This window comes from Neofelis nebulosa, chromosome 3 (genome assembly GCF_028018385.1).
Source record: "Neofelis nebulosa isolate mNeoNeb1 chromosome 3, mNeoNeb1.pri, whole genome shotgun sequence".
NCBI classification, from domain to species: domain Eukaryota; kingdom Metazoa; phylum Chordata; class Mammalia; order Carnivora; family Felidae; genus Neofelis; species Neofelis nebulosa.
Genome location: NC_080784.1, coordinates 52201098 through 52220164, shown reverse-complemented (window position 1 = coordinate 52220164; position 19067 = coordinate 52201098). Strand labels below are relative to the sequence as shown.

At 39.8% G+C, this 19067-nt stretch overlaps 1 protein-coding gene across 2 annotated transcripts in view; it reads right to left on the bottom strand.

Moving 5' to 3' along the window:
- The window catches only part of MSRA (methionine sulfoxide reductase A), a 462739-nt gene extending 447553 nt beyond the window's left edge, over positions 1-15186 (bottom strand). For both annotated transcript variants that reach the window (XM_058720804.1, XM_058720805.1), the window contains exon 1: positions 14204-15186. In XM_058720804.1, coding sequence (XP_058576787.1) covers positions 14204-14339 — 136 coding nt within the window. In that variant the 5' untranslated portion in view covers positions 14340-15186. The remainder of the gene's footprint in view (positions 1-14203) is intronic.
- Between the last annotated feature and the right edge of the window lie 3881 nt (positions 15187-19067).

Here is a 19067-nt window from a genome sequence, read left to right as displayed (position 1 = left end):
AACACTGGGGACTTTTAGAGCAGTGAAACTATTCTGTAAGATACTATAACTGTTGCAAACACACATTACAGATTTCTCAAAACCCATAGAATATACGAGAAAATGAATCCTGATGTAAAGTATGGACTTCGGTTATCTATACTGGCTCACTGCTTACAACAAATGTGCCGTACTAATACCAAAAGTTAACAACAGGGTAAACCTGGAGAGTAGGGCACATGTATATATATGGGAATCCTCTGTACTTCCCACTCAATTTTCCTATAAACCTAAAACTGCTCAAAGAAATAAAGTATATTAATTTTTTAAAAGAATATTTTAAGATATATCAGCTACTTGGAGATATTTCCATGATGTACTAATAAGTGAGAAGAATAAGATGCAGACTATAAGCTGATCCATTTTTATAATCACACCAACATTTTGGACACTGGTTACTTGGGAAGTTGGGAGAAGAGAATGAAAATGATTAAAAACTTACTCACAGGGGCACCTGGGTGCGCGTCCCAACTTTGGCTCAGATCCTGATCTCACAGTTTGTGGGCTCCAGCCCCCTGTGGGGCTCTGTGCTGACAGCTCAGAGCCTGAAGCCTCCTTCGGGTTCTGTGTCTCATTCTCTCTCTGCCCCTCCCCTACTTGTGCTCTGTCTCTCTGTGTCTCTCAAAATTAAATAAATGTTAAAAAAAAAAAAAATTAAAAAGAAAAAACTCACTGACAGATCAAACCTTGAGCGAAACTATAAATAAAAATCTGAGATTGAAGTAATAAAAAAGCCCCCTGAAGCAAGGAGAAGCCATCTCAGCATAGATTGGGTAGGACCAGCCCACTCTGGGGCAGTGAGAAGAACCTGGTACCAGACCCACTGGCTGGAGAAACCAGAGACAGAGCAAAGACCACTTGTTTCCTTATTAATTAGTTTAATACAACCATATGGAGATAACCATAGAGAATCCTCATTTTTTAAATTCTATCAATTTTGTTTGTCAACCATCCTACAAGTTCCAAAGCAAACATATACATAAAATGAAGCCTAGATTTCAGCTCTTTAATGAATCCCCTTAGCCTGGAAAAAAAAAAAAAAATTGTCTGGTTTTTAATGAACCAAAATAGTTCAGGCTTAAGTTCCAGCATTATATTAATAGAAATCCCTTGGTTCATATCTTGCCCCTGGAAATGCATATTTAAATTTATGCAGCTTATTCCTTAAATCGGGCGTGCATTGCCCCATAAGTACTGCAGCAGAGAGCGACCTAATCTTATTCGTCCAACTCCTAATTTTCACCAAAAAATAATTACTCCCTTTTATTCCACTTAACAAAATAAATCCACAGAGCTTCGTAGTATCAGCCTAATCCTGAAGAAGAAGAAGAAGAAATGTTTTTGGTTTTTGAGGGTTTTTTCAGTTTCTTAAAATAAAAAGTTATCTGCAAGGGGCTCCTCAGCCCTCCTTTTACATGCAGAGGCAGCTGGGTGCAGTTTCTACTCTTGGAAGTCTGCTGTCTCCCAGCAACCTGGCTCCGGTTGTCAGGGAGAGACCCCGCCTGAGCCGGGGCTGTTATCAGGCCCGCTGCAGTCCTCGGTGGGGGGAGTCGGGAGCTCTGCGCAGCGCTTCTTCATGCCAGTGCACACGTCTCGGTGTGCAAGGAATGCTAAGTGGTTAGCTAGGAACTCTGGGGACCAGCAGGAGTTGCTGCAGAGGGCTTACTGCTAGATGACGTAGCTGCTTATGAATTGGCTCTCAAAAAGAGATAAGGAAATGGAGGTTTTCGGCAATGCAGTGTTTTCTCCGGGGCTCTATTTGACAGCTGGCTACTCCATTCTGCAAACCCTAACGTGGTTTTCTTTTCATCTGCTAACTACAGTACATTCAGGATTTTTTCACTTTAGCTTTCATTTTCTCCAGCTGGAAAGTTATGCATTCCCTCACAGTATTTCATTTTCATGACTCTTGCCTTTTGGGTAAAATCTGTTAAAATATCTTTTTTATTTTTTTAGTTGGCCAAGGAGTAAGTTTTGGTCTCATGTGAACAATGCTTTTTAATTCTTCACAGTGCATTTGACCTAAGCAAAGTATAAATTACCTAACAGTAAACTACTAATAAAAATAATCAAAGGTAAAATAGAAAAAAGTTACAGAAGAAAATTCAACACTAATGTTATTACTTTACCATGGTAACATGGTGAAAAGAATTCATTTTCTATATATGCTCGGGGAAGACATTCAATGTTTCTAAATTTTATTCTTCATTTTATAAAAATGTAATGATAATACATTCATTGGAACATACTGTAACTCTGCATTTCTTCCAGTTTCACTATTACCAATCTTTCTTATATTATAATGCAAATTTAATACACTTACTCAACAACAAGCTAGTAGATTAGAAATATATCCTGCTGAGAAACACTGCAGATATGCTCATACTAAGGAACCATGTCTTTCTTTATGAAGGACAATAACCTTATTTGACCTCTCATAAAAGACTCAGCTTACAGAAGAGATCCCAGCTAACCCAGAGGATATGGTGGTCTTTGGTCAAGGTAAAATCAAGCATTTGGCATTGTTAAAAAAATAAGACATTTGGCTCAAAATGGAGTCGCTTATGCAAAGCCCCACACCACCAATCCAAGACTTAACCTACAGTTCTGGCTGTCCCAGAAATGAAATCTTAAACCAGTCAATCAGGAATTGCCTGATCAGCACTAGTTAACTAGTTTGCCATTGCCTAGAGGAACATATCCTTGCAATAACCAACCTGCTCTTTTGCCTAGTATAACTTCCTTGTTCCCATTCCCTTCGCCTGTAAAAGCCCTTCATTTGTGTACAAGCTCCTTGGAGCTCCTTTCTATTTGCTAGATCAGATGCTGCCCAACTTGAGTCAACTTTTGCTCAAATAAACTCTTAAAAAAATTAATATGTCTCAGTTTATCTTCTAACAGGATCATGAGTCAAAGTAGTCAAGTATCTCATCAAATGGGAAGAACATTTTGATAGGACATCCAGGGGAAAGATACCAGAAAACCAAGCAGCTTAGCCACTGTAATCTAAGCAAGACCTCTGGCCATGCCAGCAGGGCACCATAACCAGACTAAGAGTTCAGGAACCACCAGGGAGAAAAATAGCAATCACTGAGCTCCACATATATTACATGAACTCAACTTTCACCTCCCTAGGGAGACACAGTGGAATGAAAGTGCAAAACAAGGTCCCAAAGCCCTAGCTCCACCACAAACTCCAAGAACAATCGAAGTTGAAACTGCTCCCAAAAGGCAATATGGAAGGGGAAGAAGTGAGTTAAGCCTTGAAAGACCCAGGAAGATTTAGATGGGCTGTGAGGAAGAAAGCAAACGTCCTGGAAGAAAGGAACTAATCGGAGAGTCAGCTGAGGGTGTGGGGCATGGGCGGTGCAGAGCTCAGGAACACTGAGGTTAACAAGTTACAGGAAGTTTCTAACTCCAGGATGAAAAGTGTCATCACGTTAGCTAGGACGCAACAGAAATTACTCAAATCAGATGGCTGCAAGCTATCAGTAGAAGGGAGGAGAGGGAAAAGACAAAAGCAAGGAAGGAATGTGTTCCGTTTTTTGAAAATCAGCAGTTCCTGCCAAGGAGATGCCCAGATACGAGTTTGCCCAATCACTCCTCACGTGAGCCAGCTTGAGTGGGTTGGAGCTAATGATCTGTGCAGAAGCCCCTGAGTTATCCTGAAGTTACCTTTTAGTTCATTATACTACTAAGACCTCCTCCTGTGGGTGGAGTTTCCTGCCATTTTTCGAACATACATTGTATGCACTACCATACTGACATGCTAGGCATATGCAATCGAACCGAAGTGCCTAATTAATAAAATATGTATAAGTTCCTTATGTATATGTTAGCTCCCTGCCCCCATTCCCAATACACCAAATAAAAGCTTCCTGTGCTAACCCCATGGGGAGAAAGTACTTTGAGAGCTATGACTCTGTCTCCTTACTTATAACAATAAAAAGTTCTCTGCTTTCAATACTTCTTTGGGTTGTGTTCAACTTGCAGCCAAAGTGCAACTGAACTTGCCTTGAGTTCAGTTACAATCGCACCGATCACATAGTCACTGTTAATTCCTACGCAGTGGTAGTATGAAATTTGAGGTTTAAACAGATGTCTAATAGCGGTGCTCACAGTAAACTGAGAAGGATAAAGGCAGAGACCAAGGAAAGTGTGATGGTTATTTTATGTGTCAACTTGACCTGGCTAAGGAATACCCAGATGATGAGGAAAATCTTCTTTATGGGTGTGTCTGATGCTCTCAAACTGGGAATTTATGATGGAAAAGAGACGAAAGAATAGGATAGAGGCCCCACGACTTTCACTCATCATGCATTTACACTCTGAACCCATCTTTTGCAGAATTCAGTCTCTCATACTTCATCAGAGTTCGAAGATTTTGGCTGGCACAAGATGACAGGGTCGGCCAGCTGCTGTGGCATGGGAAGGGATCCGGCCATCTGCCGGGTTGGCAGGACACTGGGGTCTATGAAGGGGCAGACCAAGCCTAGCAAAGAGACCTCCACTCTGGTCCTTGCTGAAGGCCTGGAGGCCTCTGGTACTCTTGGGGCCCATGTCACAAACTGATGTCTCCTCACCCAACTAGCTCCCCATTCCTTGCCTCAGCTGTCCTCACTCTCCTCCCTTCCCCAGAGCATCTTTCCCAACCATTGCTGCAGATTCCTAACAAATCCCAGCTTAGAGATTTAAAGATGAGGGGGCTCCTCATCATTTATCCTGGCAAGTAGAAGAGTTTACTACTGGTCACAAGAATGATTGGTAAGACAGTCTGAAATCAGCCCAAGTCTATCACCGCTAGTGAAAAAATTATTTAGAGTATATACCGCAGGGACAAAAGATCAGCTATGTTAGCTTCTCTGTGTCATCCTGGTCACACAATGTTCACACAAAAAGACCACCTTTAGCCAACATTAACCATACTTTACCTGATATCCATACACCATAACTGAGTGCCTGATGTGGGTAGTGTCCTCTGTGAACCATTACGGACTAAGGAATAAAACAGGATCAACCATGGCCAGTGCCCCCCTTTAAGGAGTGAAACATGGCTCCTCCCTCTGGACAGCCTTCTTTTTTTTTTTTTTTTTTTAAGTTTATTTTTGAGCGAGAGCGAGAGAGAGTGGGGAAGGGGCACAGAGAGAAGGGGACAGAGGATCTGAAGCGGGCTCTGCACTGACAATAGAGAGCCCGCTATGGGACTTGAACCCACAAACTGCAAGACCATGACCTGAGCCAAAGTTGGACACTTAACCAACTGAGCCACCCAAGCACCCCAGAACAGCCATCTTTCGAGGTAGCTCTCCCTCATATGAGGAGAAAAGATATTGATTTAACAACATGGGTAGTAGAACAATATCTAAGTAACAATGTGAAATCCAAGAGGAGGATTCATGAAATAGTGCATAATTATCTGTCCAGAAGAAAAGAAAAGGATCACTTAGGTTGTAAAGAAAAGGGAACCAGGGCAAGTTTTGAGGAAGAGGTAGCATAAGGATATATGGAAAACAATATTTCACCTGGGCAAGCATTTAACAAACATTTAATGAATGGCTAAATGAAAACACCGGTATATGAAACCCACTTGGGTAGAATCACATGAGCAGCTCGAAAGACAAAACACTGAAACACATGTTAGCCAGAGGCAAGGTGGGAAGAAAGGCTGGGACAGTAAGGATCAGATCAGGAGAGGTATGGAATACCCTTATGCCAGGGACTTCAGGGAAACACTGAGGGTTCTGAAACAGAGGGTAAAATAAAGAGCTGTAGACAAGATGCAAAGAGGAGAAATAATAGCTCTGTGTCCTACAATTTAGAAATTAATCACACATTGGGGAAAATTTTTCTAAAAGGAAAATTGTTTTCTATCATTTTCTTTTAAAAGTCTATGTACATCACTCAAAATAAAAGAAATACACATAATGCCTTCTACATAATAGTGGAAGGAATTTGTCCCCAAAGATCTTTTCTTTGTATAAATGATGCCACCACAATTGATGCTTCAATAAAAATGAATATTTATGAAATGTAAAATGACTTGGATTAACTTATTCCAATTTCACCCTCTAAATTTAGATTTTTAAATCACGCCAAAATGTAGATTTTGATTACAAAAGCAAGTTGGGAAGGAAAAGAAAAAAAAAAAAAAAAAAGACTTACTTGACAAGAAAAAGAGCAAAATTTAAAAAACAGAATTTGAAATAGGGATGACAAAAGATGACAGAAAGGTGGTCAATTAAACTAAAAACCGCAGAAAAGGATCATCCTCAGAGCAGAGTTCTTTAACTCAATAATGCAGTCACTTATCAAGAATCAAGTTACACGAAAGCCTGAAGGAAAATCTCCCACTTGTGTGTCCCATCCATCTTCAGCTCACTGCACAGCCCTCTCCCCAGCTTTTAGTTTCTTAGCTATCCTTTCAAAGTTTCTTTGTGCATACATCTTATTATTTTCCTCCCTGTTCACACAAAAATTAGCATACCATACAACACTGTTCTGACCTTGCTTTTCTCACTTAACGCTATATCTTGGCAATCGCTCCACACCCATTCATATAGATTTTCCACGTTCTTTTTTACAGCTGCATATTCCATTGTGAAGACGAACCACAATTTATTTAACTAGCCCCTATTGATGGGCATTTGGGTTATTTCCAATCTTTGGCTACTGCAAACAAAGCTGCAGTGAATAACCTGGTATAGTCATCATTTGGCATGCGTGCAAGTGTATCTGTAGGATAAATTCCCAGAATTGAATTCCTGGGTCAAAAGGTATATGCATTTAAATTTTTTACAGATATTGCCAAATTGCCTCCTGTAAGAGTTGAGCCAATTTACACTCTCGCCAGCAATGTACAAGAGTGCCTTTTTCCTTAAGGATTTACCAACAGAGTGTACCATCAAAGTTCTGGATTTTTGCCAATCTGAAAAATGAAAAATGGTGTTTGCATTCTCCTCATTATGAGAGAAGTTGCTCACTCTTTTATATGTTTAAGAGCCAATTGTACCTCCTTTTCTATAAACTATCTGTTCATAACCTCTGCCTATTTTTATAATGGATGTTGGTGTTTTCTTATTAATTTCTAGGAGCTTCTTACATATTAGGGAGAATAGTCCTTCTCTTACAAGTTGCAAATATTTACCCCAGTCTTTCTTTTGAATTTGTTTACGGTAATTTTTGCCATGAGAAGATTTTTATTTTGATGTGATCTAACTTATCAATTTCTTAAGTCTTCTGATTTTCAAGTCATAGTTAGAAAGGCTTTCCTTACCCCAAGATTATAAAGGAATTTTTAGGAATTCTCCTTTTCTAACATTTACTTGTTTCATTTCTTTTTAAATTTTTATTTATTTTTGAGACAGAAAGAGACAGAGCATGAGCAGGGGAGGGGCAGAGAGAGAGGGAGACACAGAATCTGAAGCGGGCTCCAGGCTCTGAGCTGTCAGCACAGAGCCCAACGCGGGGCTCGAACTCACAGACTGTGAGATCATGACCTGAGCTGAAGTCGGACACTTACCAACTGAGCCACCCAGGCACCCCTGTTTCATTTTTACATGTGACTGAATGGAGAAACAGTAGAGTAGATAACATCACAAACTCTAGAGCCAAACCGCCCACATTCTTGTTCCAGATCCACCATTTATTAGCTATGTGACCTGGGATAAGTCACCTATCTCTATGGGCCTGTTTCCAGATCAACAAATGAGGATAATAATAATTACCACATGGTGGCGGGGGGGGGGTTATTGTGAGGATTAAATGTCTTGGTAAAAGTAATTACTAGAGTGTCTGACATACAGTAAGCACTCAATAAACATGAGCTATTGTCAAATATCTCTTTAAAACTTATCCTGGTTTAAGATGTGAAATACAGATCTAACTTTCTTTTTCCATATGGCTACCCAGTTGTCCCATAGCCATTTTTTGAATATTCCATCTTTTCCCCACTGATTTAAGATATCTCCTTTATGATATACTACATCCCCATAGGTATTTAAGAATTTCTCATCTTTCTATTCTGCTCCATTGACCTATCTATTCATGGACAAGTATCACATTGATTTAATTATCGAACTTTATTTTTACTATATGGTAGGGCTAGTTGCCCCTCTTTGCTCTTCTTTAACAGTTACTGTAACTCTTCCTGTTTATTTTTCCCTATGAATTTTTATTAATTTTTTTTAAGTAGGCTTCACACCGAGCACAGAACCCCCACACTGGGCTTGAACTCAGGACCCTCAGCTCTTGCTACGTTTATTCATAAATTTTAACTTTTTTGGTTGATATTATAAATGGAGTGTTTTCTTCCATATATTTTCTAACAAGTTGTTTACACAGAGTAAAACTCTTGGTTGTTGTCTAGTATATATCCTGATACCATACTATTAATTCTCTTAGATTTTCCACGTATATAATCTCATCATCTGCAAGTTAGTGTCCGTTTTACCTTTTCTTTTCCAATTTGTACATTTCTAATTGCCTTCTCCTATATAAATGCATTAGCTACCACTTACAAAACAATAATAAATAATAACACCAATCACCCAGAGTAGGCCTAGTCATGCTTTAACCCACTTTAGGCAGGCTTGGAAAAGTTGCACAGTAAAGAAGTTTGAAGATGTGAATCTCACCTATCAGGCCACAGCAGTAGCCTATAAAAAGATGAAAATTTTCTCAACTTCAAAAAAAATTACAATAATCCAATTAAAAATTGGGTACAAGACATGAACAGACTTTTCTCCAAAGAAGGCATACAGATGGCAACAGACACATGGAAAAAATGCTCAACATCACTCATCATCAAGGAAATGCAAATCAAAATTGCAATGAGATATCACCTCACATCTGTTAGAATGGCTAAAATCAAAAACGCAAGAAACAAGTGTTGGTGAGGATGTGGTGAAAAAGGAACCCTCAAGTACTGTTGATAGAAATGCAAACTGGTACAGCTACTAGAGAAAACAATATGGAGATCCCTCAAAAAATTAAAAATAGAATTACCATATTATCCAGTAATTCTACTAGGTATTTATCCAAAGAAAACAAAAACACTAATTCAAAAAGATATATGCAGTCCTCTGTTTACTGCAGCATTATTTATAATAGCCAAATTATGGAACCAATCCAAGTATCCATCAATAGGTGAATGGATAAAGAGGATGTGGTTTTATATATATATACACATATACACAACGGAATAGTATTCAACCACAAAAAAGAATGAGATCAAGGCACCTGGTGGCTCAGTTGGTTAAGCATCTGACTTGTGATTTCAGCTTAGGTCACGATCTCAGGGTTTGTGGGATCAAGTCCCACATCGGACTCCATGCTGACGGCACAGAGCCTGCTTCGGATTCTCTCTCCCCCCACCCTCTCTGCCCCTCCCCACTCATATTCACTCTCTCTCTCTCTCTCTCTCTCAAAATAAATAAACTTAAAAAAAAAAGAAAATTCAAAAAATGAATGAGATCTTGCCATTTGCAACAACATGGATGGATCTAGGGAGTATAGTGCTAAGTGAAGTAAGTCAAGGAAAGGTAAATACCATATGATTTCACTAATACGTGGAATTTAAGAAACAAAACAAAGAAAATAAGAGACAAATCAAAAAACAGAGTCTTAAATATAAAGAACAAACTGATGGTTACCAGAGAGAAGGTGGGCGGGGGAGATAAAATAGGTGAAGGCAATTAAGATGAGCGCTGAGTGAAGTACTAAATTATTGAATCACTATATTGTACACCTGAAACTAATATAATACTAGATGTTAACTGCACTAGAATTAAAATAAATTTTAAATAAAAAATTTTTAAACATGAAAATTTTCTTAACACAAAAAGTTAAGATTAAAGCTAAGATAGGGATGCCTGGGTGGCTCAGTTGGGTGGCTCAGTTGGGTAAGCATCTGACTTCAGCTCAGGTCATAATCTCACGGTCCATGAGTTTGAGCCCCGCACCAAGCTCTGCGCTGACAGCTCGGAGCCTGGAGCCTGCTTCCGAATCTGTGTCCCCCTGCGCTCTCTCTGCCCCTCCCCTGCTCGTGCTCTGTCTTGCTCTGTCTCTCAAAAATAAATAAAATGTTAAAAAAAAATTTTTATAGAGATTAAAGCTAACATGATAACCTTAACAACAAAAGCATTTAGTAATGGGGCATACCAGCTACTAGGCTGAGCAAGAGTGGACCATCTCCACATTTTTCCCTGATTAGGACTTCAGTGGGAATTTCTATGTTTCTTCATTAAGCATGATGTTGGCCTTTGAGCAGAAATAGATTTATTATATCATGTTACGGAAGTAGCCATCTGTGTTATTATCAAGAATAGTTGTTAAAGGTAGTCAAATGACTTTTCAGCATCCAGATGACAGTTAAATCATTTTTCTTCATAGATCAATTACATGATGAATTATATTAATAGATTTCCTAATACTGACCCATCCTTACATTCTGGAACTAACTCCCATTGCTGGGCTCTGTTCACTCATATTTATTTAGCAGTTTTTCATCAATATTCATAAGTGGGACAGGTCTGCAGTTTTCTTTTTTTGTGCAATCTTTGTCAGGTTTGGTTTTAATATTATACTTACTGCTTAAAAAGAATCTGACAATTCTTTTAGTTTAAATACTATTGGAATTATCTGCTCTTTAAATATTTAGAAGTGTCAGTGTAAAACTGTCTGAACATGATGCTTTGAGAGGAGGCAACTCTGACAACTTCATTTCTGCTAGAAAAATCATTGTGCTTAAATTTCCTAAATGTTTCCGGTTTCAGTTTGGGTCAGTTATATTTTCCTAAAAATTATCTATTCCATCCAAGTTTTCAAGTTTATTTTCAAAGAGTTAAACAGTCTCTCATGAGTCTTTAAATTTTCAATTTCTATTACTCCCCCCTTTCAGTTGCTAATTTTGTATATTTGTACTTTCTCCCTTTTTTCTTTATTAGACAGCTACAGCTCATAAATTTCATTGTCATAGTTCAACTGTTTTTCAAAGAGGCGCCTTTTGGACTACTCATATTGTTCTACTGTTTTTCTGTTTATATTTAAAGTTCTTAAAAGAGGACACCATGGGCAGGTGTTCTACATCTCTTCCTCTCTCCAAAAAAAACCACAGTAATATAGTGAAGACTATAGAACAGTGTTCACCTAGTGAACACTAAGAATATAAAGGCAAGAAAGTAGAGATCACATAGGAGCTGTCAATGTTATCTTGAATGATATCTCCAAATCCCAAACATCTGATCAAAAAAACAGATTAGCAATATCTCCAATAGGCAAAACAAACCAAAAACAAAGTGCTATTAAAAAAAAAAAAAAACTGGGCTTTTAGAGTAATTAATTCACTGGAAATAATATTAGTTCTAACTATAATAAATTCACATTTTAACAACATAGGAGACACTCTGAGGTTTTAATTATAAGCCTTCCACCTCCTGCCTGTCTCTAGCAATTAATTGCCCACCATTTCAGTTCAACAAGCATGAATTCCACTTTTCCCCAAAGTTCTCTGAGTATTGCTGTCTAGTCAGGCACTAAAACAGAGAGAGACTGCCTCCACATAGAAGATCAGGCAAACTGCTCACATGCCCTGCCAGCCAGCCAGTGCTGTCCAGAACCCGCCACTAACCTGAACAGAGTGTGCTTCAAATGAGGCAGTCCAGTCCAAGTTTAGTTGTAACCAATCACCCAAAATAGGACGACTCATGTTTTGATCTACTATAGGTCGCCTGGGAGAAACTAAGCATTAAAGAAGTTTGAAAGATTGAATCTTAACCTTCTTGCAAAGTAGAAATCTACTATTAGGCCACAGTTTATTAAAAAAAAAAAAGTGTTAAGTTTCCCTACAAATATCAAAAAAAGGTAGGATTAAGGCTAAGATGTAACTCTTCACACGAAAAATATTTGGTAATAGTGCAAAAAGACAGAGCCTCGTACTAAGCTGAACCAAAGACACTAAATAAGACTTATCTTCTAAAATCAAAAGGTGATGCTTTTATCACAGAAATTTTGAGAGTCAGGGCACAAATAACAGACACAGAAACAACAAAGAGAAGTGAAGGGCTGTTAAACAGATTGGAGGCTGGGGCAGAGATGAATTTGACTTTCAAAACAATATTATTAAATCCATAAGCTTCAAGCTTACAGCCACCAAAACCTACCAAGGAGGTAATACTATCCTGCCCATTTCTGGGGCCAATCTGAGAACCTTCAACAATCTGTCAAAGCAGGAGTTGTACAAGGAGTGGGGATTGGACCGGCTGCAATCTAAAACTGAAATAATTGGGCGGGGGGGGGGGGGGGGGGGGAAGAGTTACAACAGCAAAGCAATAAGGACATAGGCACTGCATATACATATGCATTGTAGGCTTAGCCCTACACCCAAAAAAAGCAGTTCACTGGTCTAGATACAGAGGTATATGCATGATTATATAAAAAGACAAGATGGAAGAGCCTGGAACAGAACCAGGCCCTGAGGTTTTCTGTTAGATTTATTAGGTGGATATGACAAATAAATCATTGGCTCATTTCCGTCATGTTGGTTAATCATTTACCAAAAGTGTCATTTATGTACCAGGTAATTGATTGGGAACACTTTGGTTAAGATTAAGCAGAACTAAATTTTGGTCAAAGCTAATCTTGAACCAGTTTGCAGCTCTGAACAAGATGTTTGTGTTCATTTGTTTGTTTTTTAGATTTCTGGGAGGGCATACCAAAACACCCATAGTGTGTAAAGAGTAAGTTCAGGACAAGCTGAGGATGTGCAACATTGAAAAAGCACTGCCTTTAAGTATCCATTTATGAATACTGGTTTGTAAAAATATATATAATTTATTTTTAAAAATAAAATTGTAAAAAAAATTGTAAAGTGTAAAAAATATTATTTTTAAAATAAAAGTTTAAAATTAATTCTCTGAGCCAAAAAAGAAACAAATTTTTAGGGCTGGCTATGAGTTGGGGTTGAAGTGAGGGAAGCGTAAGAAGTAGAACTGCTAATGTAGATGGAGAAACAAGGCACACAGTGTCAGTTTCCAAACTGCCTCAAATCCAAAAAAACTCTACCTCTCCCCCTCTCATACTGATTAGTGTGTACTATACGCAGAGCCTCGCTGTGACCTCCTCCTATATATACCCAATAATTCTTTAAGGAAAAGAAAAACAGAATTCCTAAAAATTTTTAAATGCAGGATTTATCTTGGCATTGAGCCATATGTAGAGGACTAATCACCCTTTAATCCTTCAACAACTCTTAACACAGTGGTTTACAAACTATGACGTGTTTGTTTAAAGTACAAATTGCCAGGGCCACACTCTGAGAAGCACTGCACCAAGGTAATTCTACTTAAAGTATGGTCCCCTTCTGCATCAGAAAATGAGGCTTAAGCTTTACGAAAAGAACCTTTAGAGTAGTTTAACATTACTGGGCACCCAAGCATTTTTCTGGCTTTTTTTTTTCTTACTGTATTTTCCAAAAGTATTGGTATGAGATTGGAAAATGTTTAACTTTGTAAGGCACAACTCTAAAGCGGACACCTCCACACTACTGACTCAAACACTGGCAGACCCGCAAGGACGGGGCTAGGGGCAGCTCCCGCCAATTAGGAGAAACCGGGCAGTCAAGGAGAATAACAGAAGCCCGAGGGTAATTCTTGCAACCAGTACAGTGGACTGAGATACAATTTCAAAGCTGCAATTTTCATCGTTCTGTATCATTCCATTGCTTCTAGTGACAACACGGCACCATCGCTGCAAGTGGCCACTATTCCAGCGAACCGTGCACAAAAGAGGAGGCACAGAAGCCGGCACTGAGGGCACACGCACCTGTGAGCAAGATCGGAAATCAGGTCAGCGCTTTTCCTACCCAAAGTTGGGAACCACCGGGGTATTTGCACTCTAGGTGAGTTTTACCAACATACTAGATTCCATCAACGTGCTACATGCTGTTTAACAGAGTGAGAAGCCAAACAAAGAAAAAGGACCGAAGACCCCTCCGCCCCCCCTCCCCTAGCGAAGCCTCTTCGCGCTTGCGCAGACCCCAACCTAGCTAATCTGCCCGAAGGCGGCCCTCCGCTCTCTTCCGGGAGGGCGGGGGACGCGCAGCCACAGGGCGCTGACGCGCATGCGCAGCGACGAAGACCGTGCCTTCTGCGCGTGCCTGAGTCCTTACCCGCGACGGGGATCGGCTCCTTCCGGCCCGGCAATGCCTCCTGGGGGCTGACGATCTTAGAGGCGGAGTCGCCCATTCTCGGGACAGGAAAGAGGCTGTGGAAAAGCTGGCTAGCTCTCCTGGTGGCCAAGAGCATGGGCGGGCCGCTGGCCGACGGGCGGAACGGCGCGGTCGAGAGCGGAGCGGCTGCTGCGGAGTGGGCGGCTGGCGCCCGGCAGTGGGACCGGCGTGCACTGGGCCGCGCTGCAGGCTGGGGGTCCGCCGAGGCCGCTTGCGCTGCGGGCTGTGGCCGCTGCCGACCCGGAATCAAGGTTACCTAAGGCTCTGGCTGAAGGGCTGTAACTGAGGGCGTGTTCCGCCCGGGGGTAGGGGGTGGGGTAGGCGTCTGCGGGGGGCCTGATCCTAGGAGGCCATCAGCTAGTGTTTCTGGTTCGGCTTCGGCTTCAGTACAAACTTCCCAGGGAGAGAACAAATGTACTAATTGAGATACGAAGTACGTGAAGCGGCAGAGGTCAAAAACAAATAATGCCTAGCCTTTGATTTTAAAGTTCGTTCCCTCCTTAAAAACCTTAGCAGTTGTTCAGTATGCCCAATAAGGCATAAGACGACCTACTTTACAGGCAACGAGGACGTATGTGTATTTCCACTGGAGCCATTGTAATGGTAAATTATCAAAAAGATGAGGATCCAAAATAAAAACTAAGCACAACTTTCAAAAAGCTCAGTATAGGGAAGATAATTCAAAATAATGTTTTATGTATATACACACATACATATACAGTGATAAGCCCATTTTGCGAGGAAGAAAATAGAGAAGCTCGGCGCTAATACCACCATTAACGCAGTTTGTGTGAATTTAATGCTGCTGTTGGATCATTCTTGTTTCTCAAATCGTGGGAGATAACATTTGTTTCTTTGACAAATTTTCAACCCAAAAAATAAGGTGGGTGAAGACAGATGGGTGACTTGGGAGTTCCATATGTGAAATTTTGGTTTCACACAAATGTTCTGCCAGAATGGGCAGATAGTCTCACGAGGGAAGGAACTTCAGATTAGCACTCACAGAAATGAGAAGGTTTTGACTTGACCTCCCGTGAGTGAGTTACCTTTTTGTTTTAATGTGGTCTGGACTGAAACAAGGACAGGAGAACTGGCCCTACAGTATTGTAGGATAAAGTCAGACATGTAACATTAAGCTTAAATTCTTTAGTTTGTAATTTAGATTTCGTCTGGGCAATTTGCCTCGGTTTTTACTTTTGTTTATCCTATGAGATTATACAGAGTAGTTTCTACAGGCCTCCTGAAAACACTCCAAGGTAATCCCTTCCATGTTTGGTCACTGCGAAGCACTTGAAAAATTAAGATCACTTTTCTGTCATAGGAAATATTTTGTGTATGTGTATTTTTTCAATTATTGCCTTTTAATACATACTGATTTTCTGTTTTTATGTCTTGTGGTTGATTGTATGAAATTAAACATTAGAAATAAACCAAGAACTGAAGAGTTTTTCATGTTGCAAAGTACTTATATAATGTTAAGTTAAAAAGCACTACAGAGCTACAGTATGTGTATATGTACTACGTAGTATATACAAAAATGCATATACTTCCACTTGTTATACCCACTAAGGAAAGACTAGAAAAAAATTTAAATAATGATTGTAGATTTGTTGTTGTTCAAGGTAATGGTCTACTGATTGTCACTTTCTTAAAATGGTCTGTATTGTTACAGTGTTCTTAAGTGTTCCAATGCCTGATACTTAAATTACAAAAAAATATTTTTAAAGGAAAAATACCTCAATTTATTTCAAAGCTTTCTCCCTCCCATAAAGCAGGGGCTTCTTATCTCATTTTCCAGAATAGTTGCAAGAAAAGTTACACGCAGGGAGGTTGGTTGGTTGGTTGGAGGAGAAAATTAAAAATTCCTGCCTTCAGTGATGCCATTTTCACCACTAGGACTTCCTTTTCTTCATACTCTCCTAATCCCTTCTGAGCTCCACACTTTTTTTTTTTGTCCATGTTGGGCACACACTGCTTTAATTTGTTTTTGTTTTGTGTGTGTGTGTGTGTGTGTGTGTGTGTGTGTGTGTGATTATGCACTGGTTTTCCAACAATTCTAACCATGTATGTTCTTTGGCTGCAGCCTAAGCATCTTTTTTGATAAGACAAAGACTCAAAATACAGTTTAAACAAAATAGAAGTTTATTTCTCTTTTACATACAACCTAGTAAGTAACTAGTAGTTAAGTACTGACAGGACCATGTATTTTCTTCTATCTCTTACTGAATTAGCTTACATTAGTGCCCAGTGGTTAGTATTGGTTTAATTGGGCCAAAATCCTGATTTAGATTAACCAAAGTTTATTTCCCATTTGTTTAAGAACAGCTCTGCCTTGGCCCTTGGAGACAAGAATACTTAATACTCTATCCCAAATCTAGGCCTAGGTTTTAGTTGGGATATAGATTAGTTTGCTTTAACAGAGACCTGAGAATATTGTATCTGAAATAAGATAGGTTTTTTAATTAAAGCATAGTTGACACAATATTACATTCATTTCATATCTACAATCTAGTGATTAAACAAATCTATAGTTATTCTCATCACAAATGTAGTTATCTGTCACCATACAATGTTATGACAATACCATTGACTATATTCCCCATGTTGTGACTTATTCATTCCATACCTAGAAGCCTATATCTCCCACTCCCCTTTACCCATTTTACCCATCCCCACCTGCTTCCCCTCAAAACCATTAGTTTGTTCTGTGTATTTATGGGTCTGAAGCAAGACAACAGTTTTAGGGTTTTTCTGTCACATACTGGTCCAGAGGTAAGTGGTCCAGGACTAGTAGGGCCGTGCTGCTATCCTCCTACATAATCTCCATCATATCTATCTTTTTTTTTTTTTTAATGTTTATTTTTGAGAGAGAGAGAGAGTGCACAAATGGGGGAGGGACAGAGGAAGACACAGAATCTGAAGCAGGCTCCAGGCTCTGAGCTGTCAGCACAGAGCCAAGTGTGGGGCTTGAACTCACGAACCCTTGAGATCATGACGTGAGCCAAAGTCGGACACTTAACTGAGCCACCCGGGCACCCCCATTATATATGTATCTTTTTTTTTTTTAACATTTATTTATTTTTGAGAGACCGAGTGTGAGTGTGGGAGGGGCAGAGAGAGAGACAGACAGAATCCAAAGCAGGCTTCAGGCTCTGAGCTGTCAGCACAGAGCCCAATGCAGGACTTGAACTCATGAACCGTGATGATTATGACCTGAGCAAAAGTCAAGATGCTTAACTGACTGAGACAGGTGCCCCTATCATATCTGTATCTTAACCCAGCAAAAAGCAAAGAGGTGCACATCTCAGTAGTCCTGGGGATGTGTCCCAGAAGTAGCACTTGTTTCTACTTATTCCGTTGACCTGATTTAAGACATGGCCACATATAACTGAAAGCTGGGAAATAAAATTCTCTAGCGGGGCAATCATGGATACCGCTAATAATTAGCAGTTCTAGTAATAAAGGAAGAAGGTGAGAATGTACATTGGCGGACAACTCCATCACAGTCCACTTTTCTGGCCATCTAAATATTTATATATGCCCCTCTTCTAACACAGAACACGCAGTATTCCAAAGGGAGAAAAGCCTAAGTTCCAACAGTATTTGAATCCAGTTCTAAGTCCATGATCTGGAGATGATGTAAAGTCCTTTACAAGTTTGGATGTAATTCCTTATGACACAGTGATCTATTTGCTAAAAGATGAGGTATCTGCTCCCCACTCCCACATCGTCCCTCACACACCTGGTGAGGTAAGACTATGGAAAACTATTTGGGGAAAAAAAAAAATGGTCGTGGAAAAAGTAATCACTGGTCTGCAGCCTAGCAAAATGCTGCAAAGGGAAACTTCAAAGACTGCCCAAGAAGTCAAGTAAATTCTTAAACCCCATTTCTGCTTTCCAGAAGGAACTCTCCTGCTTGTTGCATTTGAAGTTACTGGCTTTACGTCTGGGAGGTTCTTATTCATGATCCTCCGTGATTGCATTTAAAGGGTATATTGAAAAGTATGCCCTCCTAGGAGGCTACACATCTTTTTGTGTCCGGTTTCTTACTTACTAGTGCAGTTTTTAGGGACTATGCATTACTTCAGGGTCAAAGACACACAGGTATCAGCAAGCTAGACTTGTAGCTTTTTTGTCAATTCCATTTGAAAAAATACAGGATATATTTCTGGTTTATTCCTTTTACAATTCCTTGTACAAATAACCACAGCTAAAGATCTCAGCTAGTCATATTTCTTATGCCTAATTACTCTTCATTTTTATTTACTAGGCTCTGTTTGTCCCATCTATCCTGTATCTATTAACTTAATTACAGTGCCCTTGCAGCCAGCAAAAACAGCAGGTTTGGTTGGAAAGGCAATCCCCTTAATATGATCTTCACCGCTTGCCTCCCATGCTTGGCTTCCATCATCTGGCAGACAACACTTTGCTAATGGCCCTTGAGAAGGGCTTTGGGTTGCAGTTTTATCTTCTGCTATTGGGAGTATAATAGCTTTTGGCTTAATCAAAACTAGAAGGCCCTAAATAACTACCCTCAGTCAATTTGTATTGCAGGCTGCAGACAGAGAATTCCAGTCCTAGCAGAGTTTTGTTTCCTTTCATCTCTGTTAACAAAATGGCTGCATCTACCTGAGTCCATCTTTCTCAAAGGACTTTGCTGAAGGAGGCAGGCAATAGCCAATACTCTCTCATTGGTCAGAGAATCATCCTTCTGACCATTTTCCCTAAAGTTACATATTCAAAGAGCATGTGGTCTGCCTTCCAAGGTATTGAGTTGACAGTTTTATCAAATGTTTTATGGCAG